This window comes from Gallus gallus, chromosome 5, assembly GCF_016699485.2.
Source record: "Gallus gallus isolate bGalGal1 chromosome 5, bGalGal1.mat.broiler.GRCg7b, whole genome shotgun sequence".
NCBI classification, from domain to species: domain Eukaryota; kingdom Metazoa; phylum Chordata; class Aves; order Galliformes; family Phasianidae; genus Gallus; species Gallus gallus.
Genome location: NC_052536.1, coordinates 58,019,495 through 58,039,640, shown reverse-complemented (window position 1 = coordinate 58,039,640; position 20,146 = coordinate 58,019,495). Strand labels below are relative to the sequence as shown.

At 51.5% G+C, this 20,146-nt stretch overlaps 1 protein-coding gene across 12 annotated transcripts in view; it reads left to right on the top strand.

The window, feature by feature from the left end:
* FERMT2 (fermitin family member 2) overlaps positions 1-13,664 on the top strand; it is a 37,174-nt gene extending 23,510 nt beyond the window's left edge. For 4 of the 12 annotated variants that reach the window (XM_040701835.2, XM_040701837.2, XM_025150868.3 and 1 more), the window contains 11 exons: positions 2,768-2,993; positions 3,078-3,180; positions 3,514-3,621; positions 4,607-4,741; positions 5,737-5,786; positions 6,907-7,031; positions 7,967-8,073; positions 8,251-8,472; positions 10,961-11,085; positions 11,248-11,389; positions 12,322-13,664. In XM_040701835.2, the coding sequence (XP_040557769.1) occupies positions 2,768-2,993; positions 3,078-3,180; positions 3,514-3,621; positions 4,607-4,741; positions 5,737-5,786; positions 6,907-7,031; positions 7,967-8,073; positions 8,251-8,472; positions 10,961-11,085; positions 11,248-11,389; positions 12,322-12,495 (1,517 nt within the window). In that variant the 3' untranslated portion in view covers positions 12,496-13,664. Of the gene's footprint in view, positions 1-2,322; positions 2,356-2,767; positions 2,994-3,077; positions 3,181-3,513; positions 3,622-4,606; positions 4,742-5,736; positions 5,787-6,906; positions 7,032-7,966; positions 8,074-8,250; positions 8,473-10,457; positions 10,479-10,960; positions 11,086-11,247; positions 11,390-12,321 lie in introns of all 12 variants that reach the window. The other 8 variants (XM_004936527.5, XM_040701831.2, XM_040701836.2 and 5 more) reach the window with 3 other exon arrangements.
* Positions 13,665-20,146: the final 6,482 nt, after the last annotated feature.

Sequence of the window (20,146 nt, the reverse complement as noted above, 5' to 3'; positions counted from 1 at the left end):
AAGGGTTTTTGCTGCAGGTTTAATTGCTGCAGTTACCTGAGATGTTTATGTCCCATTAGTTCGACATCGCCTTCTCAATCTGAGTAGACTCTCGTCAGTGTTGTTCCCACATCTGTCTGTGTGCTGGATGCTCGTGTGAAATGAGTTGGCACTTCATGATCTGCTTATTTCAGTGCACGTAGGTTCAATTTTTGTCACCAAGGATGTCTGGCAGCACCACCAGCTTAAACCTCTGCAGACTTGTAGTAAGCCTTGCCCAGCAGTCTCCATTGTATCATAGAGTCATTCAGGTTGGACAAGACCTCTAAGATACCATCCCCACCATGCCCACTAAGCCGTGTCCCTCAGTCCACATCCAAAGTCCCATATTCACTTACAAAGAAGTGAGTGCTAGGAGCATCCTGGAGACTTTCTTGTTTTCCTTCCCATTTCCCTTACTGTCAGGCAGTTTACAATCGCATTTCTGAACTATTCGGGTTTCCTTGCCAAGGCACTGGCTGTTTTTGGTACGATGCCATTGACCAGCCTAAAGCACCAAGGCCAATTTTTGGGGCGATCCCATCAAAACTGTGTGAGTTTGGCTCGCTGATGTCAGCTGTGTTGTTTTCCACAAAGGGGTCTATCAGACTCCCTGTCATTCCAGATCGCATTGCTGGGACCAGATCTATGCATCTAATTCCATTGTGTCCTAAAATTGGGAAAACCCAACGGCGTCCTGCATCGTTGTAAAGCGCTTGGAATAATTCTTCAGTATTCTCTGAAACTTTGTGACACTCCTCAAAATGGCTGGAGATACAGAAGTTATTTCACCTGGCTGGGAACAGGTTTCCAAGCTGCAGAACCACACACGTGGTCACTCATCATGTCATCACTCACATCTTCCCCATGTGATGGATTCGGACCATCCCTGTGGCTCAGCCTTCTGTAGTTTCTTGTGCATTCCTAGGACCGTAGAATCACCCAAGAAAAGACCTCCACGATCATCCAGTCCAACCATCCACCTGCCACCAATACTTCCCCACTAAACCACGTCCCTTAGTACAGCGTTTATATGTCTCTTGAACACCTCCAGGCACAGTGACTCCACCACCTCCATGAGTCCTCCAGGGAGGCAGTGTTTATAAGGTAGATTTGGAGGGCATTGAATTGCACGTCTGAGCAAGCCAGAATGTTAAATGGGATTCCATAAGGACACAACTCTTCCAGAAAGCCAAGTATTGGTCCTCCTGAGTCGTGCACACATTTATTCCCAGCAAACGATGTTGAGCTCATTGCCTGATTTACATAAGCAGTGGAGTCACTGACATTAGGACGCGCTCAATGAACATCCATTACGTTCAAAATATGGATTTTATACTCTTAGCATAAAAATCAATGCTCCTTTGAGATCAATGGGGACGATTTAGCTCTCAGCTATTTTGGGGTATGAGATGCCAAGTCGGGTCAGCTTTCTTCTCTAGGTAATTTGTAATTTTAAAAGGCTTCTTTTCCCCAACATGGAGCTGTATGAGCTGTAAAACTTCAAAGTGCCTGGGAGTAATGCATGCTTTGGGGTTGGTTTTGCACCAAATAGCACCACTTGCTCGCCGTATTAATATCGAATTGGCCACATAAGCAAGCTTCTCTGCCCATGAAATGCCACATTTCGGTGCCTGGCCATTTCTTGTAACACGAGCAAAAGAGCTGGAGTCACTCGGGTTCCTTTGCCTGCCGGGTCAGCTGGCACTGCTGCAAACACTCGGAAAAACCAGCGCTTTTGGTGCAAGCTGTGTACCAAGAGAGCTTCTGGGCGGCTTTGCAAGCGTCCAACGTGTCGGTAGAAAACAAATGTGCAGGGCGCTGTACGTGGGGCGGCACGGGAGCACGCATCTCACGGCCGCGTCGCTGGAGGAGCCTCCCCTGCAGTAAATCAGGGTGAAAACACGGCAGTTTCGGGTCTGTGTTGAGCAGTGGCGATTGCCAAAACCATGGGGGCCATCTGGGTTGAAAAAGACCTTCGAGATCACCGGGTCCAACCGCTGACCTGAGCGGTCGCAGCAGCTGTGTGTGGGAAACTCAGAGAATCCTCACCTCGAGTAGCTCGGCGTAACCCCGGGTTTGGCAAACGCACCTGAAACGCCTTCCCTGATTTTAAGTGCAATCAGCGTAACGAGGGGAGTCTCAGCCAGAGGCCAGCTCCGCACCGGGGTCGGGTGGCTCAGCCTCACGTGTGCTGCTCAGCCCTCTTAACCCACATTTGTATTTCCAGCTCTTCTCCTTCCCTGCCGTCCCGGTGACTTTCTCTCGCCTTCTCACTTCCCTCCTTTCTTTCCCTCTCCATAGGCACCGATATTCTTTACATCGGCCCCGTCAAAGGTGAGCTCCACCTCCTTAGGACTTTTGTGCTCTGCCTCTGGTCTCTCTGGCCGTGCCCTTAGTTTATTTTCCTGCTCCTCTAAACTTTGACTTCCAAAATCTTTAAGCTCCAGGTAACACCGGTAAGTGGGGGGTGGTGGCCCAGGGAGACCCGCGGGTTTTCCCACGGATTCGGCTCGGGAATGGCTTTTCCATCAGTTTTGCTCTCGGAGAAGAAAGAGAGAGAGAGGTTGGGGCAGCTTGTCATGGGAAAACCAGCAGCGCAGTGTTTTCCAGCTGCGGAACAAAATGGTCAAAAAGAAAAAGGGAAGGTTTGACATCCGCTGGCTTTGGTTTTGTGTCTGAATTGGCTTTGTGCAGAGCGGGGCTTGGCCGCAAGCTCATAACCCGCCTTTCTTCCTCTCGCTGGTAGGAAACATCTATTCCAGCCCAGGACTGTACAGCAAAACCATGACGCCGACGTACGACGCGCACGACGGCAGCCCCTTGTCCCCCACGTCCGCGTGGTTTGGGGACAGCGCCTTGTCGGAGGGCAACCCGGGCATCCTGGCCGTCAGCCAGCCCGTCACCTCCCCCGAGTCCCTAGCAAAGATGTACAAGCCACAGGCGCTCCTCGACAAAGCCAAAATCAACCAAGGGTGAGTCCACCGTTTGTTTGCCTTCACTCGTGGCGGTGTGGCGGGAGCTCTTCGTGTGTGCTACCCCTTGCTGATGATTTGCAGGTGGTTGGATTCGTCCCGATCCCTCATGGAGCAGGAGGTGAAGGAAAACGAGGCTTTGCTGCTCCGGTTCAAGTACTACAGCTTTTTCGACCTGAATCCAAAGGTAAGGAGTTAGTTTCTTGGCTTGCACCTTACAGGCGGGCAAACAGTTTGGGTGAAGGATGCCTGTGTGCCCGGAGTGCATCTGTGGTGGTAAATACTCCACCACTTTGCAAGTCGGTGCGTGTGCACCAAGGGTAGGTGTGCACCCTGCCATGAGCTGGGCTGAAGGCACTGCAGGGACTGCTTTGTGGCTGTGAGCCTTGTCCATCCCGGGCTGAAGGGAACATTTTAAAAGGGTAACCAGACGGTGGTGTGTTGTGCCCAGAGCGAGGGAGATGGCGGGTCTTGCTCTGCCACATCTCTCAGGGGCTGCACCGTTTCTCTCTGTGCGCAGTACGACGCCATCAGGATCAACCAGCTGTACGAGCAGTCCAAGTGGGCCATCCTGCTGGAGGAGATCGAGTGCACGGAGGAGGAGATGATGATGTTCGCGGCGCTGCAGGTAGGAGTTGGCCCCCAGCGCTCAGTTTGGTCAGACTTCATTTTGTGGCTCTCATAGACCGCTCTGTTAATGGATTGCTTGGGATTCCTGTGCTGGTAGGAGTCGGGCTGCTTCCTGTCTCCTATCTCGCTTATTGGGCAGTTAGCATGTTGGCTGCCTGATATTCCTTATGAAGAGGAACGTAGCCTTCTTTTCCCAAACATGTTTATGTCTGCCTTGACGTGTCGCTTTGCCCTGTTTGACAAACCCCAGTGTAAGGACAGCAGGTTCCCGAGCTGCACATTGCTGGCACGCTGCCCCCCAAACAGCTGGTGGTAATCTGTGGGTTTCCTGGAACGACTTATTTATCTGCTTTATGAAGTCCTTGGTGTGATTTGGCATAAATACTACACCTGCTATTGACTTCTGTGGGACGGACGGCGGGCCATTTCCTACGTGTGGTCTGGCGCTCCTCGTTGCTGGAGGATGCAGAAACATCCCCAGAGGGAGCCCAAGTCTGCTCTTAGGGCCCCTCCCAGGAAGAAAATGGAGAAAACAAAACTATAAAGATTGAGCTTAACTCTGCGAGCAGCCCACGTTGGGCTGTGCTTAGTCCTGGCAGTGAGATTTCACTGAGTTTTTGTAAAAACAACACGAGATCAGAGAGGTTGTGGGTTCCCCATCCCTGGAGGCATTCAAGGCCAGGCTGGATGTGGCTCTGGGCAGCCTGGGCTGCTGGTTGGCGACCCTGCACATAGCAGGGGGTTGGAACTGGATGGGCATTGTGCTCCTTTGCAACCCAGGCCATTCCATGGTTCTATGATGGGAAATCCCTGTGCATGTCGCAGTCCTATCGCAGCAGTTGGGCTGTTTCAGCAAAAGTTTGCATCCAAAAACACTGAGTGGTTATCACTGGAAGAAAACGGTGCGGTGCACGACCTGGTGGTGAGGGGAGAGCAGTGTGTGCAGGCCGCCTTTGCTCATGCAGCCCTGCCTTGCTTTTCAGTACCACATCAACAAGCTGTCCATCATGTCATCAGAAAACCACCTGAACAACAGTGACAAGGACGTGGACGAGGTGGATGCTGCACTCTCCGACCTAGAAATCACCTTGGAAGGTGGCAAAACGTCAACGATTCTGGTAAGGGCTGTGGGCATGGGGCCGGACACATCCCCTCCTCGCCTCTTTCAAGCAGGGATCATTGTTCTGAGCATCCAATCTGCCTTATTTCCTTCCTCTCCCGTTTTTGTCCTGTTGCCCGCAGCCCAGTGGAGCAACACGTTTGAGCGTGATGATCCTAGTGGTTTTTTCCACCGAACCTTAATGATCCTACGGCTGTGATGCAGAACATTAAACCCAATAGCAGTTTCACATTTTGGAGTGGAACTGCCACCCTCAGCCTGCAGAGGTTGGCAGGGAGAGCGGCATCACAGGGATGCAGCAGAAATAGTGGTTTCTTGTGGCTGGCGACCCTGCACATAGCAGGGGGTTGAAACGAGATGAGCGCTGTGGTCCTTTTCAACCCAGGCCATTCTATGATCCCGTGATTGAAATAGGGCCTGGTTGATTGAGCCAAGAAACCGTTCACAATTTCTTTGCAAAGCAGAGCTGAAGCACAGCGCTGAGGAGCAGTCCCCACCAGCCAGGAGTGAAGAAGGCAATGATTCATCAAAAAAAATCCATCCCTCTCTGTACCGTTTGCTCCCAGTAGCCATTTCCAGATGCATTCGAGTAATTGAATACGGATAATGGGCAATTAGTGGATTGTTTGTTTAGATCCTGCATTTTTTTTCCCCCGTGGTATCTATAAACAGCATTGCTCACTGCAGACAGAAAGTAAACTGTCCCACTGTTGGAAGCTGCTGCAGCGCTGTCTGTGCTCTGTGTCATTCAGAAACCCTTCGGTTGGAGCTCATGGGAACTGAAAATGCCATTGAGTGTGACAGCGCTCAGCAGGAATCCCATAAAAACCATAGAATGTTGCCTTCTGCTTTCCAGGCAGCGCTCCCATGCAGTAGATGCTCTGTGTGCTTCCTCCCCCCAGCGCTGGAAGGGTCCGTTTGGTGGTTGGATCTGGATGACCTTGGAGGTCCCATCCATCCCAACCCGTTCCTCGATTCTCTCCTTATTTTCAGGGTGACATCACTTCCATCCCGGAGCTCGCTGACTACATTAAAGTATTCAAGTAAGTACTGCTGGGAAGAGGTGGTAGCAATGAATAATTCATGGCCCTGCTGCCTCCTGTCCATCTCTTCCCCTCCCGACTGCAGATTTCACTGCTATCATGCATGGAAACCACAGAGCTGTTACCCTGCAGTTTGCAGCACCTCGGCACCATCGCTGTTAACACATTTTGCTTTCTCCAGCACTCAGCACAGCCACTGGGTATTATTCCACGTTGTTCCCAACTATCCCATTTGATCCCGAAGTTCTTAAATATCAACCCCAGTGCGTGTCCCTGTGCTCGGGGTGGATGGGTTTTGTTTGTCCTGCTGCAACATGGATGCCTGGAAATGGCAGCAGCTGGATGTTGGCTGGTGCCTTGGCAGCTCCCAATGTGTTTGGCCATTCTCTGCTGCAGCGCAGGTCATGGTGAACGTTCTGGAAACTGAATAAACCCAACGGGAGTTGACAGGATAGGTACAGGGGCAGAAAAGCTATGGCAGTGAAATAGCTCCCTAGTGAGCCCCTCTGTTGTAATTGTCTCTGCTCCAAGCAGGGCAAAGCCGCAGGGCTGGAGCCCACGCCATGCTTCGGGGTGGGTGGTTTTCCTCTGAAAGCAAACCATCACACAAAAACCTTACTGTTTGCTTTGACGTGCTCGTTTGCCAATAAAATCAGGCACAGCTCTGATTGCTAACTGCCCGCCAGTTGGAGTGTCGGTTGTCGGGGAGGGAGGAGGTGCTGCTGCTTCCCTCCGCTCAGTCGCTGCAACCCCAGAACTGCAGGTTGGATAAACCCCCAAAACTCCATTAAGGCACCAGGGGACGGTTTGGGTTTGGGCATCTCACTGCCGCTGCATGCACGTTTTTGCCAGCCCAACTTCTACATCTCCTTCAATGATTTGGTGCTGCGTTGGCACAGCTGCCCAGGAGTGCTGTGGTCGCCATCCCTGGAGGTGTTGCAGAGCCGTGGGGCTGTGGCACTGAGGGACGTGGGCAGTGGGCACGGTGGGCTGGGTTGAACTTGGCGATCTTTTCTAGCCCTAACGATTCTGTGCTTGTGAGCGGTCATTTCGCAGCCCAATTTGCACCCCACCAGCTGGTTAGCCCCATGTTGGTAACGTCCCTCACCCTGTCTGGCAGGCCCAAGAAGCTGACCCTGAAAGGTTACAAGCCATACTGGTGCACCTTCAAAGATACCTCTATCTCCTGCTACAAAAGCAAAGAGGAAGCCAATGGGACTCCTGCCCACCAGATGAACTTGAGAGGTAGGAGCAGCATTCGCACGCTTGCGTGGTATTCCAGTGATCATCTGCCACCGCAACACCTTGCTTTTCCACTTGAGTTCCTAGCGTGCCATCCTGGGTGTGGATAAATGTGTGTAAAGGAGAGAAGGTTGCTGGGCTGGTAGCACTGTGTGTGCTGAGGTGTCTACCACATGGTCCATGACCCTATTAGGTGCTGCCAGCTCCCCAGCAGCATATCCATTTGCCATTCACCTCTCAGCCTGGCCCATTTTTTGGCTGCAGAGTGAAGCCAAGCAGGTTCTTGCAAGCCCAAGGAGACAGCCTGGAGGAGAAAAGACTCCAAGGAGACCTCATTGCAGCCAGGCTGGATGGGGCCGTGGGCAGCCCAGTCTGGTGGGGGGCAGCCAGCCCACGGCAGGGTGTGGAACTGGATGGGCTTGGAGGTCCCTTCCAACCCAAACTGTTCTATGATTATGAGGTGCTGTGATTCTGTGACCTTGGCCATCCCCATTCACCACCCCGTGTTGGCATGGTGGCTCCTAGCATTTCTTGAACACCCAAAGTGGGATGCTCATAGCACTAAACATCGCAGTGCACCCGCACGTAGCATGTGGGTGTTCAGGACCTGGCCAGCCACATTTTCCTGCACTTCCATGAAAATTTGGGGCCAAGTGGTGTTTACCATTGGATCAGCTCTCAAGGCCAAGGTGTGGGAGGCGAGTCCTGGGGGAACCTGTTAGCTTCAGCCTCTGCTTTTGGGCCAGGTCTTCCATTTTCCTTGCACTGGGAAGATGAGCTGTGTGCCACGGGCTGTGTCCCTATGATGCTGTCCCATTGGAGATGCACTGTGAGATCTGTGATTCGGCAGCACCTAGCTGGAACGCTTTGCCTTTTCTTGTCCACTCCTTGTTTTCTCCTTGTTGGAGTGTCCTTCTGAACGATGGCTCTCATTGCAGGATGTGAAGTCACCCCCGACGTGAACATCTCCGGTCAGAAGTTTAACATCAAGCTTCTGATCCCCGTTGCAGAGGGAATGAATGAAATCTGGCTGCGCTGTGACAACGTAAGTCTGTCACCTCATCCATGTGGGTGATAGCACCCATCTCCTCTGCTCGGGTCCATCCCGTGGCCACCGCCCGGTTTCTGTTCAGCTGTGCATGCAGCAAGGCTGCTGGGTGGTTCATTGGGTGGGCGGCTGCCTTGTCCCCAGCTGACAGGCCATGGTCTCACCGTGCCACAGGAGAGGCAGTACGCCAGCTGGATGGCCGCCTGCCGCCTCGCCTCCAAGGGCAAGACGATGGCGGACAGCTCGTACAGCATGGAGGTGCAGAACATCCTCTCCTTCCTGAAGATGCAACACCTCAACCCAGACCCGCAGCTGATCCCGGAGCAAATCACAACAGACATCAACCCCGAGTGCCTGGTGTCCCCGCGCTACCTGAAGAAGTACAAGAACAAGCAGGTAGGGCCGGCTGCGGGGCTGTGGGTGGTGTGTTGGGGTGCACCCTACTAAAACACAGCGCCCACTGAGATCCGCACTCCAGCATCAGGGAATGGCACCCACCACCATAATGACACTGTGTAGGTTGAGTGCACGTCAGCAGCGGTGCCCGTCCCTCGTTTGAGCTGTGATCACCCCAAAAGGATGCTGCGGCTCAGCCATGCAGGATCCCAGTGCTGGCACCAAAACCTGCACAGAGCTGTGCAGGAGCCCTCAGGATGAGCGGAGCTGCAGTTGCTTGCAGTGCTTTGTGCAGACTTGGCTGTACTGCGGTTTGCATATTTCTCTCTTTGCTTTCCCCCCCCTTCCAAATGCCAGTCCTTGAAACATTGCTTCATTTTACATCGCCATGACTTGTGCTTGAACTCCACGCTGCATTCAGTCCATGCATGACAGAGCTGATCTGTTTTGTGATGGAAACAAACGCATGGCTTTCTGAAAGACGTTACACTCCAGTTCAGCAGCAGAAATAAGGGAGGCATTGCTCCGTGGCCTCTCATTGACATGAATGGCTCTGCAGCCCGTGTTCTTGGGCTGCGGCTGCGTTCGACCTCTGCAAGCCAAGAAGAAGGCTGCAACTGAGAGAAGCAGGAAAAATATAACTTTTTATTGGCACAGCACGATGATTTCCTGGCAGTGGAGTTATATTTTATATAGCCCTTATTCTTCTTCTGAATGAGCCTTTATATCCACTTGGATGGTGGAGAGGCTGCATAAATATCCAGCTTTAACATATACAGCACCTTCCAGGCTCCGGCTCAGTAAAATGGAGGCACCTGGAAAAACAGTGGGATAGAACTTACTTAGTGTGTGGGCATCCTTGCTATGGAAATAACCTATCAACCACGGGGCATGGCCCCATGGGGACGGTGGGCATCAGAACGGGAGACCTGGAGAGACAGGGGCAGTTCCAAAGGCTGTTTGCTGGGAAGGACAGGCAGACAGACAGACAGACAGATAGGTGGATGGATGGACGGATGGAGGAGGGAATGTACGGAGTTTGACTGTGAGGGTCCCTTTGTGCTCTGGCACAAGGAAGAGGATATTCAAAATGGCAGTTGGCATCCGGCCTTGCGAGTTGATTTATGGATATGGCAGCCCCAAACCTGCTTAGGCTTTGTTTTTCTCCGTGTGCTGTTGCAGCAGTGTAGGGCTGACACGTTGGGTTTGGGGAGCATCAAATCCGAAACGCAAAAGATAGCTCAGGGGAGACCTCATTGCTCTCTACAACTCCATGAAAGGAGGTGGTAGTGAGGTGGGATCAGCCTTTACTTCCGGGTAATAGCAATAGCATGAGAGGTGAAGGTCAAGTTGTACCAGGGGAGTTTTCAGGGTAGATGTAAGGAAACATTTATTCTCCCAAAGAGCAGTGCTGCAGTGGCACAGCTGTCCAGGAGTGGTGGGGTCACCAACCCTGGAGGTGTTCCAGGGCTGTGGAGATGTGGCTCTGAGGGACGTGGGCAGTGGGCACGGGGGGGTGGGTTTGACTTGGGGCTGGGAATCCTACTTAGAGGTCTTCTCCAGCCTGAATGATTCTGTGAGTGTATCTCCATCCCTTCTCTGCCTCCCTCAGATAAAAGCAGCTCAAGGCCTTCTCCATACCAGTAAATAGAGCTGAGTTTGCACAGAGGCAGGGAGAGGAGTGGGAGAAGGGGATTTCTCCAAGCAGAGCCATTCCCACAGCAGTTGGCACCAGGGTTGAGCCGGCTCGCCTGTCCCTTCCCCACACTTCCCTTCACTTTGGCTGCTTTTCTGCCTACAGAGCCATGCATGGGTTTGTTGTTTGGTTGGTTTGTTTTGGTTTTGGTTTTTTTTTTTTTTTTTTTTTTGCTTGAACTTTCGTTTGCAGATAATTTGCACTTTTTCTTTGCTTTGTTGCCATATTTCTGATCGCTTTTTTTTCTTTCTGCCTCCTTTTCTTTTTGTTTTCGCCTTGCCATCTACAGCCAGGCTATGTAAGAGACTTGGTAAGTGACAGCCACCATCCAACTAAGCTGAAAAAACCCCCCACTAAAATAGCTTAGAACCCCTTTGGTTTTGAGAGCAACGATGGAAACACTAACACAGCCCATCCTCCCTGAGAAATTCTAGCCCTGTTTGTTTTTTTGTAATGGTCCCCGGTGATTTGTGCTGCAAAAGTGGAAACCCTACACCAGAAATCTGCCCTGCTGCTCGCTCACATCCTGCGTCTTCCATGAAATGAGCCCCAGTGCCCTCTGCCTTCAGGCAGGTCGAAGCTGGATTTGCTTTGTGTGTCGGGAGATGTTAAGCAAAAGCAGCTCCAGCAGCTGGGCTCCCACTCGTTGGGCAAAAAAGAGCAGAAACACATCCTTGGGTAGAAATCACCATTTCTTTGCGTTGCTGACCCATACTGTTCCCAATGGGGTGAGCGCGGTGCTGGGAGGGCCGCTGTGAGCCCAGTGCCTGATGCTGATGTCTCACTGCACAGCTCACGGCGCGGATCCTGGAGGCCCACCAGAACGTCGCCCAGATGAGCCTCATCGAGGCAAAGATGCGCTTCATCCAAGCTTGGCAGTCGCTGCCCGAATTCGGCATCACACACTTCATCGCCAGGTCAGTGGGTGTGCGGAGCCGGGTGAGCGCATGGGGCCACGTTGTGTAGGCAGCGTTCTACTGGGATCGCTGGGACTGGGATTGGCATCTTTGGGTTGAGTTAGCTCAGCTGCTGAATGTAACACATTAGCCTGCCGTTCCTAATCCCTCACTGTGCTGTAGGTTCCAGGGGGGGAAGAAGGAAGAGCTGATCGGCATTGCCTACAACAGGCTCATCCGCATGGACGCCAGCACGGGTGATGCCATCAAAACGTGGAGGTTCAGCAACATGAAGCAGTGGAACGTGAACTGGGAGATCAAAATGGTGAGTGGGCAGAGCCCAGGTGTGTGCCATGTCCAGATGTGCACACTGCAGTTTCAGTGCCACCTGCTCATTATTTCACACGTGTAGGCTTCTTCCTCACCTTCGTTGTGTGGGAAAGGCATTGCTTTCTGTTTTCTCTGGGCAGCCTGGTCTGGTGGTTGGTGACCCTGCACATAGCAGGGGGGTTGAAACTAGATAATCATTGTGGTCCTTTTCAACCCAGGCCATTCTAGGATTCTATGATTCGGTAATTCTATGATTCTGTGATTCTTGAGTTAATTGTTAAAACACTGAGAGGTTTTGTTGCTGTTTCCCAAAGTGCATGCATTGGGGTTTAAGGCAGCAAGCAGCTCGGTGCCATTCACCCACTCGCACCGTGTGGAATGGGCAACGGAATGAGAAAAAGTAAACACCTGTGGGTTGAGATAAAGGCATTTTAGTAAGACAGAAAAGGAAGGGGAAATAACGGTAACAACAGTAAAATATATATCTCTTTTTACAAAACAAGCAATGCGCAGTGCTGTTGCTCACCACCAACCAACCGATGCCTCCTCCTTTTTTGGGGATCCATATCAAAATGCATTTTATCTATGGCACAGCTTCGCTGCCCGCTGACTAATTTGTGGGTGTTCCTGTGTGTAGCCAAGAGTTGGATTCAGTGACCCCTATGGTGTCAGTGGAACATGTGGAGATGTGGCCCTGGGGGGAACGGCTGGCGGGCATGGGGAGGGTGGGTTGGGTTGGGTTGGGTTGGGTTGAGTTGAGTTGGGTTGAGTTGGGTTGGGTTGTGTTGTGTTGAGTTGAGTTGAGTTGGGTTGGGTTGGGTTGGGTTGTGTTGAGTTGGGTTGAGTTGGGTTGGGGTTCTCGGGGGTCAGTGAAGATTCAGTGATTCTTATCAGTGATGAAACTCTGCCCTCCCCCCCATGCCACAGGTGACGGTGGAGTTCGCCGACGATGTGCGGGTGTCCTTCATCTGCACAGAGGTGGATTGCAAAGTGGTGCATGAGTTCATTGGTGGTTACATCTTCCTGTCGACGCGAGCAAAGGACCAGAACGAGAGCTTGGATGAGGAGATGTTCTACAAACTGACCAGCGGCTGGGTGTGAGCCCCATGTACTGTAAGCCAAGAGGAAACCCCGTGGCCGTATTAATATTTAACTTTAAGAAGCTGTTATTTGAAATATGCTGCTTAATAAAGTAAGCTTGAAATGTATCTTTTTTTTTTTTTTAATCATGAACGTTTTTGCATTACCAGACCAGTTAATCTGTGTGCACTAATGAGCACTTCTGTTAATTTGCTATAACGAGACCGTGCCTGGGCCAGGTGATGCTGCCTGCAGCCTTACTCCAGAACATGCCTGCAGCTGGGATAGGATTTGACTTAAAGAGCCAAATTTCCAAGAGAACTCTAAGCCATCTTCTTTAAAAGCCATCCGGGGCTTAAACGATATGAAGTCTATTTATCATGTTTAATGCATGAGTGTTTTATTTCCTTTTTTTTTTTGTGTTCTCTCGTTGTATTTTTTTTATTATTGTTATTCTGTACATTTGACCTGTTTGGAAGTTGTCCTCCCCATATGTAGAGTTCCAGTCTCCTTTCACACTACACGCACCGGGACTGCTACGGGTGCCTGATGTTCTTCTGAAGATATGTGGCCTTAAAGATGACCTCCTGTTAGTCTGTTAGAGCTTGGATTTATTCGTTAACTTTCTTTTTTTGATAATCATTTATATTGCCTCCTTTTTTTTTTTAATTTTGTTTTTACACCGTATTGTGTTACGACACATTTAGTATTCACCAGCATAGCCCACTGTTCTGCCTACGATATGCAAACGTGTTCATTACAATATGAAGTAAAGGTCTATGAAGTATAGGTTTTGTGTAACTAATGTAAAAACACAAATTTTATAAAACTGTACAGTTTTTTAACTAGTCTCACAAGCCAGCTAGAATATTGCATAGATATCTGCCTTAACTCTAGTATGCCTGTAAGAAATAAGGGGATTAACCCAGGGAAAACAAAAATACAGCCAAAAAAAAAAAATAAAAAAGCCAATTTCAGTTCAGTTTTTATCTAAGTTAAGCAGGAGCTGGGCTGGGAGCCCCAACCCGGGGACGATGGGGGCAGCTCCCATCCCACGCCCGGCGCAGCACCAGCGGCCGCCGCATCTCCTGATGTGAGGAGTGAGCAGTGTTGCGTTCCCCCCACTCTGTGGTTTCAAGACTATGTATAAATGCATTTTATTTTAAATAAAAGTCGAATCTTTTATTTAATGGCTGTCATTGCTGAGTGTTGTGGTCGTGCTGCACCTTGAGCCCTTCTGCCTTCCCTGCAGCTCCTGTGATGTTGGCACTGCGGGCGGTGCTGGGTGTGCGGGGCCCCATCCCTGGAGGTGCCCCAGGCCATGATGGGGCCCAGGACAGCCTGAGCTGGGGGGGCATGGGAGGGTGGGCTGAGAGGTCCCTCCCCACCCAACCACTGTGTGACTGTACGATTCATAGAATTACAGAATCAAAGCATGGCCTGGGTTGCAAAGGAGCACAGTGCTCATCCCGTTCCAACCCCCTGCTATGTGCAGGGTCGCCAACCAGCAGCCCAGGCTGCCCAGAGCCACATCCAGCCTGGCCTTGAATGCCTGCAGGGATGGGGCATCCACAGCCTCCTTGGGCAACCTGTTCAGTGCGTCACCACCCTCTGGGGGAAAAACTTCCTCATCTCCAACCTAAACCTCCCCTGTCTCAGTGTAAAACCATTCCCCCTTATCCTATCAATGATTCTATTGTCCATTGGTGCTGGGCTGTTTGGTGTCTGAGAATCACAGCATGGCTGAAGCTGGAGGCACCCCTGGATCCCTTTGGCCCAACCCTGGCCCAGCAGGTCTGCCCTGAGCTGTGCTCAGCCTCACATCAGTGGTTTTGGACATCTTGGCATGAAGGCCCAGGGGCACAGCAGGGCACGCAGGCGCAGTTCCCACCACAGCCCTCGTGCTGAACGGCGATGCCGGGATTTCCTGTGCTGATGCAGTGAGATCTGATTGCGGTCAGCCTTTTTGGGCCAACAAAGGGGAAAAGCCAATCAAAAGCCACAAAGAGAAACCCATTGCGTGGGCGCCTGCAGCCCTCGGCCGTGACTCAACCTCAGGCACCAGAAAGCACAGCCTGCCTTGGGGAAGTAAATCGCCACCAACTCTTTTCCATTGCTCTTCATGTGGAGGGACGCCAGGGCTGCAGAAAGTGCAGTTCAACCAAAGCAGGCAGCAGAAGGGCGTGAAGATGGGGTTCCTCCCTACAATGCAAAGCCACGTGTCTGAGTCAGGCATCAGCTGAGTGCCCATCAGCATCCATACAGCTTGATAAAACCAAAGTCATTTAATTCTGTTGACTTCAGGGGCAATACAAATGAATGAGAGGATGTCACATCAGTGGGGCTGTGCCTGCGACTTTTCTGTGATGGGGATGGGGAAGAGATTAGATGAAAATGGATGGGGATGGGGATGGGGATGGGGATGGGGATGGGGATGGGGATGGGGATGGGGATGGAGATGGAATGGGATGACACAGAATGAGATGGGATGGGATGACACAGGATGGGATGGGATGGGATGGGATGGGATGGGATGGGATGGGATGGGATGGGATGGGATGGGATGGGATGACACAGGATGGGATGGGATGAGATGAGATGGGATGGGATGAGATGAGATGGGATGGCATGGCTTGGCATGGCATAGGATGAGATGGGATGGGATGGGATGGGATGGGATGGGATGGGATGGGATGGGATGGGATGGGATGGGATGGGATGGGGTTCCCCTCCTGCTCCAGCCCAGCAGCCTAGCTTCAGGCTGCTCTGTTCCACGCCCATGTTCACATGGCTCAAAACCTCTCTGAAAACCTGTGGCTTTTTTTATTTGTTTCCTTTAGGTATTGTAAAAGCCTTGCATGATTTATCTGTAGCACAGATGGACTAAAGAGATAAAAGATCTATAAATATCTGCTGGATGTTATACGTTAAGAAAAAAGGGTCTCCTTGCTTGCGTCTCTTCCCATCAGCTCGGCGCAATGCTCCCCAGCCTGCTCTCAGAGCCGCACCTTGTTCCCCTCCCAAGCCCCCAGCTGGTTCCATAATGACCCCATGCAAGCCAATGGCTTTTCCCAGGGCATCAGCGAGGCAGTGAAACCCCGACCTCCCGCAGGGAGCCCAAACTCACAGTGCTGATGGACAAGGACAGGCTGGGGGTGGGAAAGGCCGGTTTGAAAAGGATCCCCAAACCCTCCATGCCCGATTCCCCCAAGCAACTTTTATCCACGTACCGTCTGGATCAGCATTTTATCAGATCTGAGCATTTGGCCAATGGGGGTTTCTTTTTTTTAGCTGGACACGGGAGCACCAAAATACTGTGCTAGAATCCAGCAGACACAGAAAGGCTGATTTTGTCTTCTTGAAGCGACTCAGATATACAACAAGCTGTCAGACACCAGGACCACCCAGAAACCTTTGCTATGGACTCCAGGTAAGGGAAAGGCTTTGAATCAGAGCCAGCAGAACCTTCCCATCTGTCAGGGGGGATTTGAAACCCCACGGCCACATAGTTCTAAAACACCCCTCTCCCTTAGAGCATCAGCAGAGCACATCCCCACCTCTCATAAACCAGAAAGCACACCTCGAAATCACTGCACTGCACTCAGCACGATGCTCACAACTCCTGCTGCAGCACTGGGGTGGCTGCTGGGAATCCCCCATCTGGAGGGCTCCCACTGCCCCCCCAGGCTGAGAAAGCAGCAGCTTCAGCAAATGATTTGCTCTGGGTTTTTTTTTTTTTTTTTTTTTTTTTTCCTCTTTTGGCTTTCAATCAGCAGATGGTCAGACCTAACGAGTGAGCTGCGGTTTGATTTCCTGCCTGGGAAAGGGGGCGTAAAATAAATGAGTATCTGGGTCAGAAATGTGACTCACAGCAGCATCCAGGCTGGGAACCGTTCCTTTGTCCCTTGCCTGAGGACAGACAGAGGGGACCCGGGGGAATTCCTTGCTCTGAACAGATTTACACCAGAGCATAACCACAGAGCCGCTGTTTGCTCTCAGTCAGCGTGGGGAAGGAGGCAACAGCACCAGGTCCGGGGATGTGTTTGCACAGAGATGAACACGACCCATGCAGGAGATGATGTCCTTTGCTCACGTTCTGGCTGCAGAGGGTCCCACGTACAGCATCAATTCGTGGAGATCACATCTCGGGTGCTTTCCAGTCTCTGGACTCCAATTGCAAACAGCCGCAGGGACTGGGCTGTGACTGCTTTATCTCCTGAATGTTTTCCCCTTCCCATAAACAGGAGGAGCATATGGGAACAAGCCTGAAACCAAAAGGAAGGGACACTGGGAGGGAGAGCAGAGAAGAATCTTCAAAAGCATCCAAGGGTTGGATCCTGGGAGAGACTGTGGGAGAAGGGGCAAGGCGAGAGCTCTGGCAGCCATCCCCATGGCAAGCTTCTCCTGCCCACAGAGCCTGGAGGATCCTATTGTGATTTTCACATTGTTTTTATACAGTTACAGCAGTTACAAAATGCTGCAGCATTCCCTGCCCTCCCCTCCCAGCCTGGCCCCGGTGCTCCTCTCCCAAACCCAGAGCAATCCACGATATCCTCCGCACGTCTGCAACCCATGAACTCACTGCAGCCAGGCCAATCCCAGCCCCTTAATGGCTCCACTAATTAATCCCAAGCTCAAAAATAGCCCTGCAGGATTTCCTGCCTCCCCTCCCGACAAAACACAAGGTAGGAGGAAGGGGAGAAGCTCGTAAAGCAGGAACAAGGACAGATGCTTGGCACAGTCCATTGCTCAGCCCCACAGTGCTGCTGCCATTTCACTCGGAGCAATATCTGTCCTGCATTATGTCATCGGCAGTCCCCATCCTTCATCACGCCCAGGACAAGCTGGGCTTCTTTAAGTTCATTACATTCCTGGGAAAGCTGGCACTGAGTGACGTGGTTTGGTGTGTTTAGTGGGTGATGGGTTGACAGTTGGACTAGATAAGCTAAGTGGTCTTTTCCAACCCTGATGATTGTAAGATTCTACGAAAAACCCACCTGGGGTCACTGCAGGATTTTCATGACTCTTTTTTCTCCAAAGGCAGATCCACCTGCAGTTGTATCAGACACAGCAAGAGCTGGAAATTGCCTTGCATCTCGCCCAGATCGAGTAAAGACCCCACTGGAGCCAGGCTTGGTATGAAGCCAGGCAACATCCCTGCTCCATGTAATGGGTAAAGGAGTCGTCTGGGGGAAAATTTGGGGAATTCCTGCTAAAAAATGTGAATACATCTAGGTGTGGATGGATGGGTGGATGGATGGATGGATGGATGGATGGATGGATGGATGGATGGATCGATGGATGGATGGTGGATGTATGGATGGATAAGAGATGGGTGGAGGGATAGATGGAGGGATGGAGGGAGGGAGAGATGGAGGAATGATGGATGGGTGGATGGATGGAGGTATGGTGGATGGATGGTGGATGGATGAGAGATGCAGCCAGCATGAGCTCTGCTACCCTTCCTCAGCCCTCACTGGTTGCCATCAGCTTCAATTGGTGTCTGGTCAGCAAAGAGACCCAGCAAATGGGGAGAGCTTTGCTGCAGGCTGAGGACGTGGGAGCATCATGAAGGAGACCACATCAACCCAAAAGAGGGCATGTGGTTGGGGGGTCCTTTGGCTGACATTCCTCCAAATAAACCTTGAAATCAGGCAAATGGGTGGAAATCAGCAAGCAGTAAAAATAAAAATAAAATAAAAAGTAAGAATAAAAATGAAAAAAAAAAGGGGAAGAGCCTCCCCAGGCCCTGTGCCCAGGGCTAACCCTCACAGTGCAGCCGATCCCCCCGCTGCAGGCTTGCTGCTCGCAGCTGGGAGCAATCAAAGGTGTTTACTCCTCCTGACCTTCCCAGGCACTCATATCTGCCAGCCATTCTCCTTCTGGCCCTGCTTCCCCAGCCCAGCCATGGTGCCCTGATCCAACCCATGCAGCCAGCGCTGGGCACGGACATCAGCCACCATTTGTTTTCTTTCTATAACCTTGGAAATCAGAGACCAGAGGAACATTGGCTTCTGTTTAACAACCAGCTCTTATCATCGTTCACTCAGTGCAACCCAGGTGGAAGATAAAGCATTTCCACTGTGGTGGACAAACAGAGGTGGAGTTTAACAAATGGCAGTGCTGTCCCCTGACCACGAGGGGTGTAGAGGGGCAGAGCAATTGGGGAAAACTAATGGGGAAACACCGATACTTGAATTTAATCAAGGTCATACAAACAGGAGCGCCAGGAAACAGAGCAGTCCTTAACTCATCCACTGATGTGATCACAGGTGAGACAGAGCAGGCACGAGGCAATGCCTTCGTGGCTCTATAACATTGCGTTGGGTGGAAGGGTAAAAGGGAAAAGCTCTTATTTACTCCCCAATCCATCCAGAGAAATTGGCTTATCGAATCCACACCAGCTCAGGGCTCTTCCTTTAGGAACAGCAGCACAGCTGAGGCTGCATTCCCCATTTCTCAGCAAGAGCTCAGACCCGTGCTTGACCCCATGTGTCTGACGCAGAAGCCATCCCCATCTCTGGGGCATTTCAAGTCTGAGCTGGGATATTTGAGAACTGATGAATGGTGATGCTGTCGGGATCAGGTGGAGAAAAGCCATCTTCCTGGGCCACGGTCAGAAAGAGCAGAAAACCTGAAGGAAGCAGATATCCGCTCCTATCAGCCTCCACTGCAGGCAATGTTCTCTGAAAGCAATGCCCGGGGCAGGGGGTGCTGCACAACTGTGCTCCCTGACACTTCCCTTTCCCCTGCTGTTAAATGAGACTTGGCTTCTTGGCTACAGATCAGATCATTATTTCCAGCGAGGCAGACACGTTCCAGATGCACTTCTCCTTCCATAATGCACTAATGTTATCATAAGCCCCGAAGAAATACCATTTCCCAAGTTCCAGGCGGCCATCTGGATCGCAGCAGAGCCTCACGGAGGGCTGCCAGGTTTCCCTTACAACTTCATAACGTTCCAGCAGGTATTCGGTTTATCGCCATCCACCCACAGGAAACATTTGGGGAGATGAAGCAGCACTTCGCTCTCCTCTGGCACACAGCTCCAACTGAAGGCTTTGGGCCCTTTGTGAAATGCAGCGCCCGGAGTGTTTTACGCGGCACATCTGCAGGCGTTATTTCCACCGCTCAGGATGTATCTGTGGGTGGATCTCACTTGATCTACGAGAGAGCAAAAAGAAGCAGAGAGGTCGGTCCCTGGGTATGCTGAGCCCGGAGCGTTTCCAAAACAGAATGTAAACAATTTGATTGTGGCAAGGATTTATTCGTTCCTCCTGCATTGTGTCATATGGCAGAATGAAAGCAGAGCGCTTTCTCTCTCCTCGTAAAGCAGGGTGTGCTCCAGCCTCAGACGCTTACATCAAGCAAGTGCGTGGCTCCCTTCCCATCTTCCTGCCTGTCCTGTGCTCACCAACGTGCAGACCTCCCTGCCTTGTAACCTCCGTGCTCCAGCGCTGGCAGACGTGGAGCAGCCAGAGGACGTCGCTTTGGTTGTTTTCCTCCGAAACAAAAAGCGTTACAGTGGGAAAGGCGGAGAGGAACCCATCTGTGACACAAGTGGAAATGTGCTGCTTCAACTTTCCCCCTGCTTTCCAGCAACGAAATCCTGGCTGCGGCGGTACCGTGGAGATTTGTCTGCATGCTGCTGTGAATCCTCGCCGACCCCAAT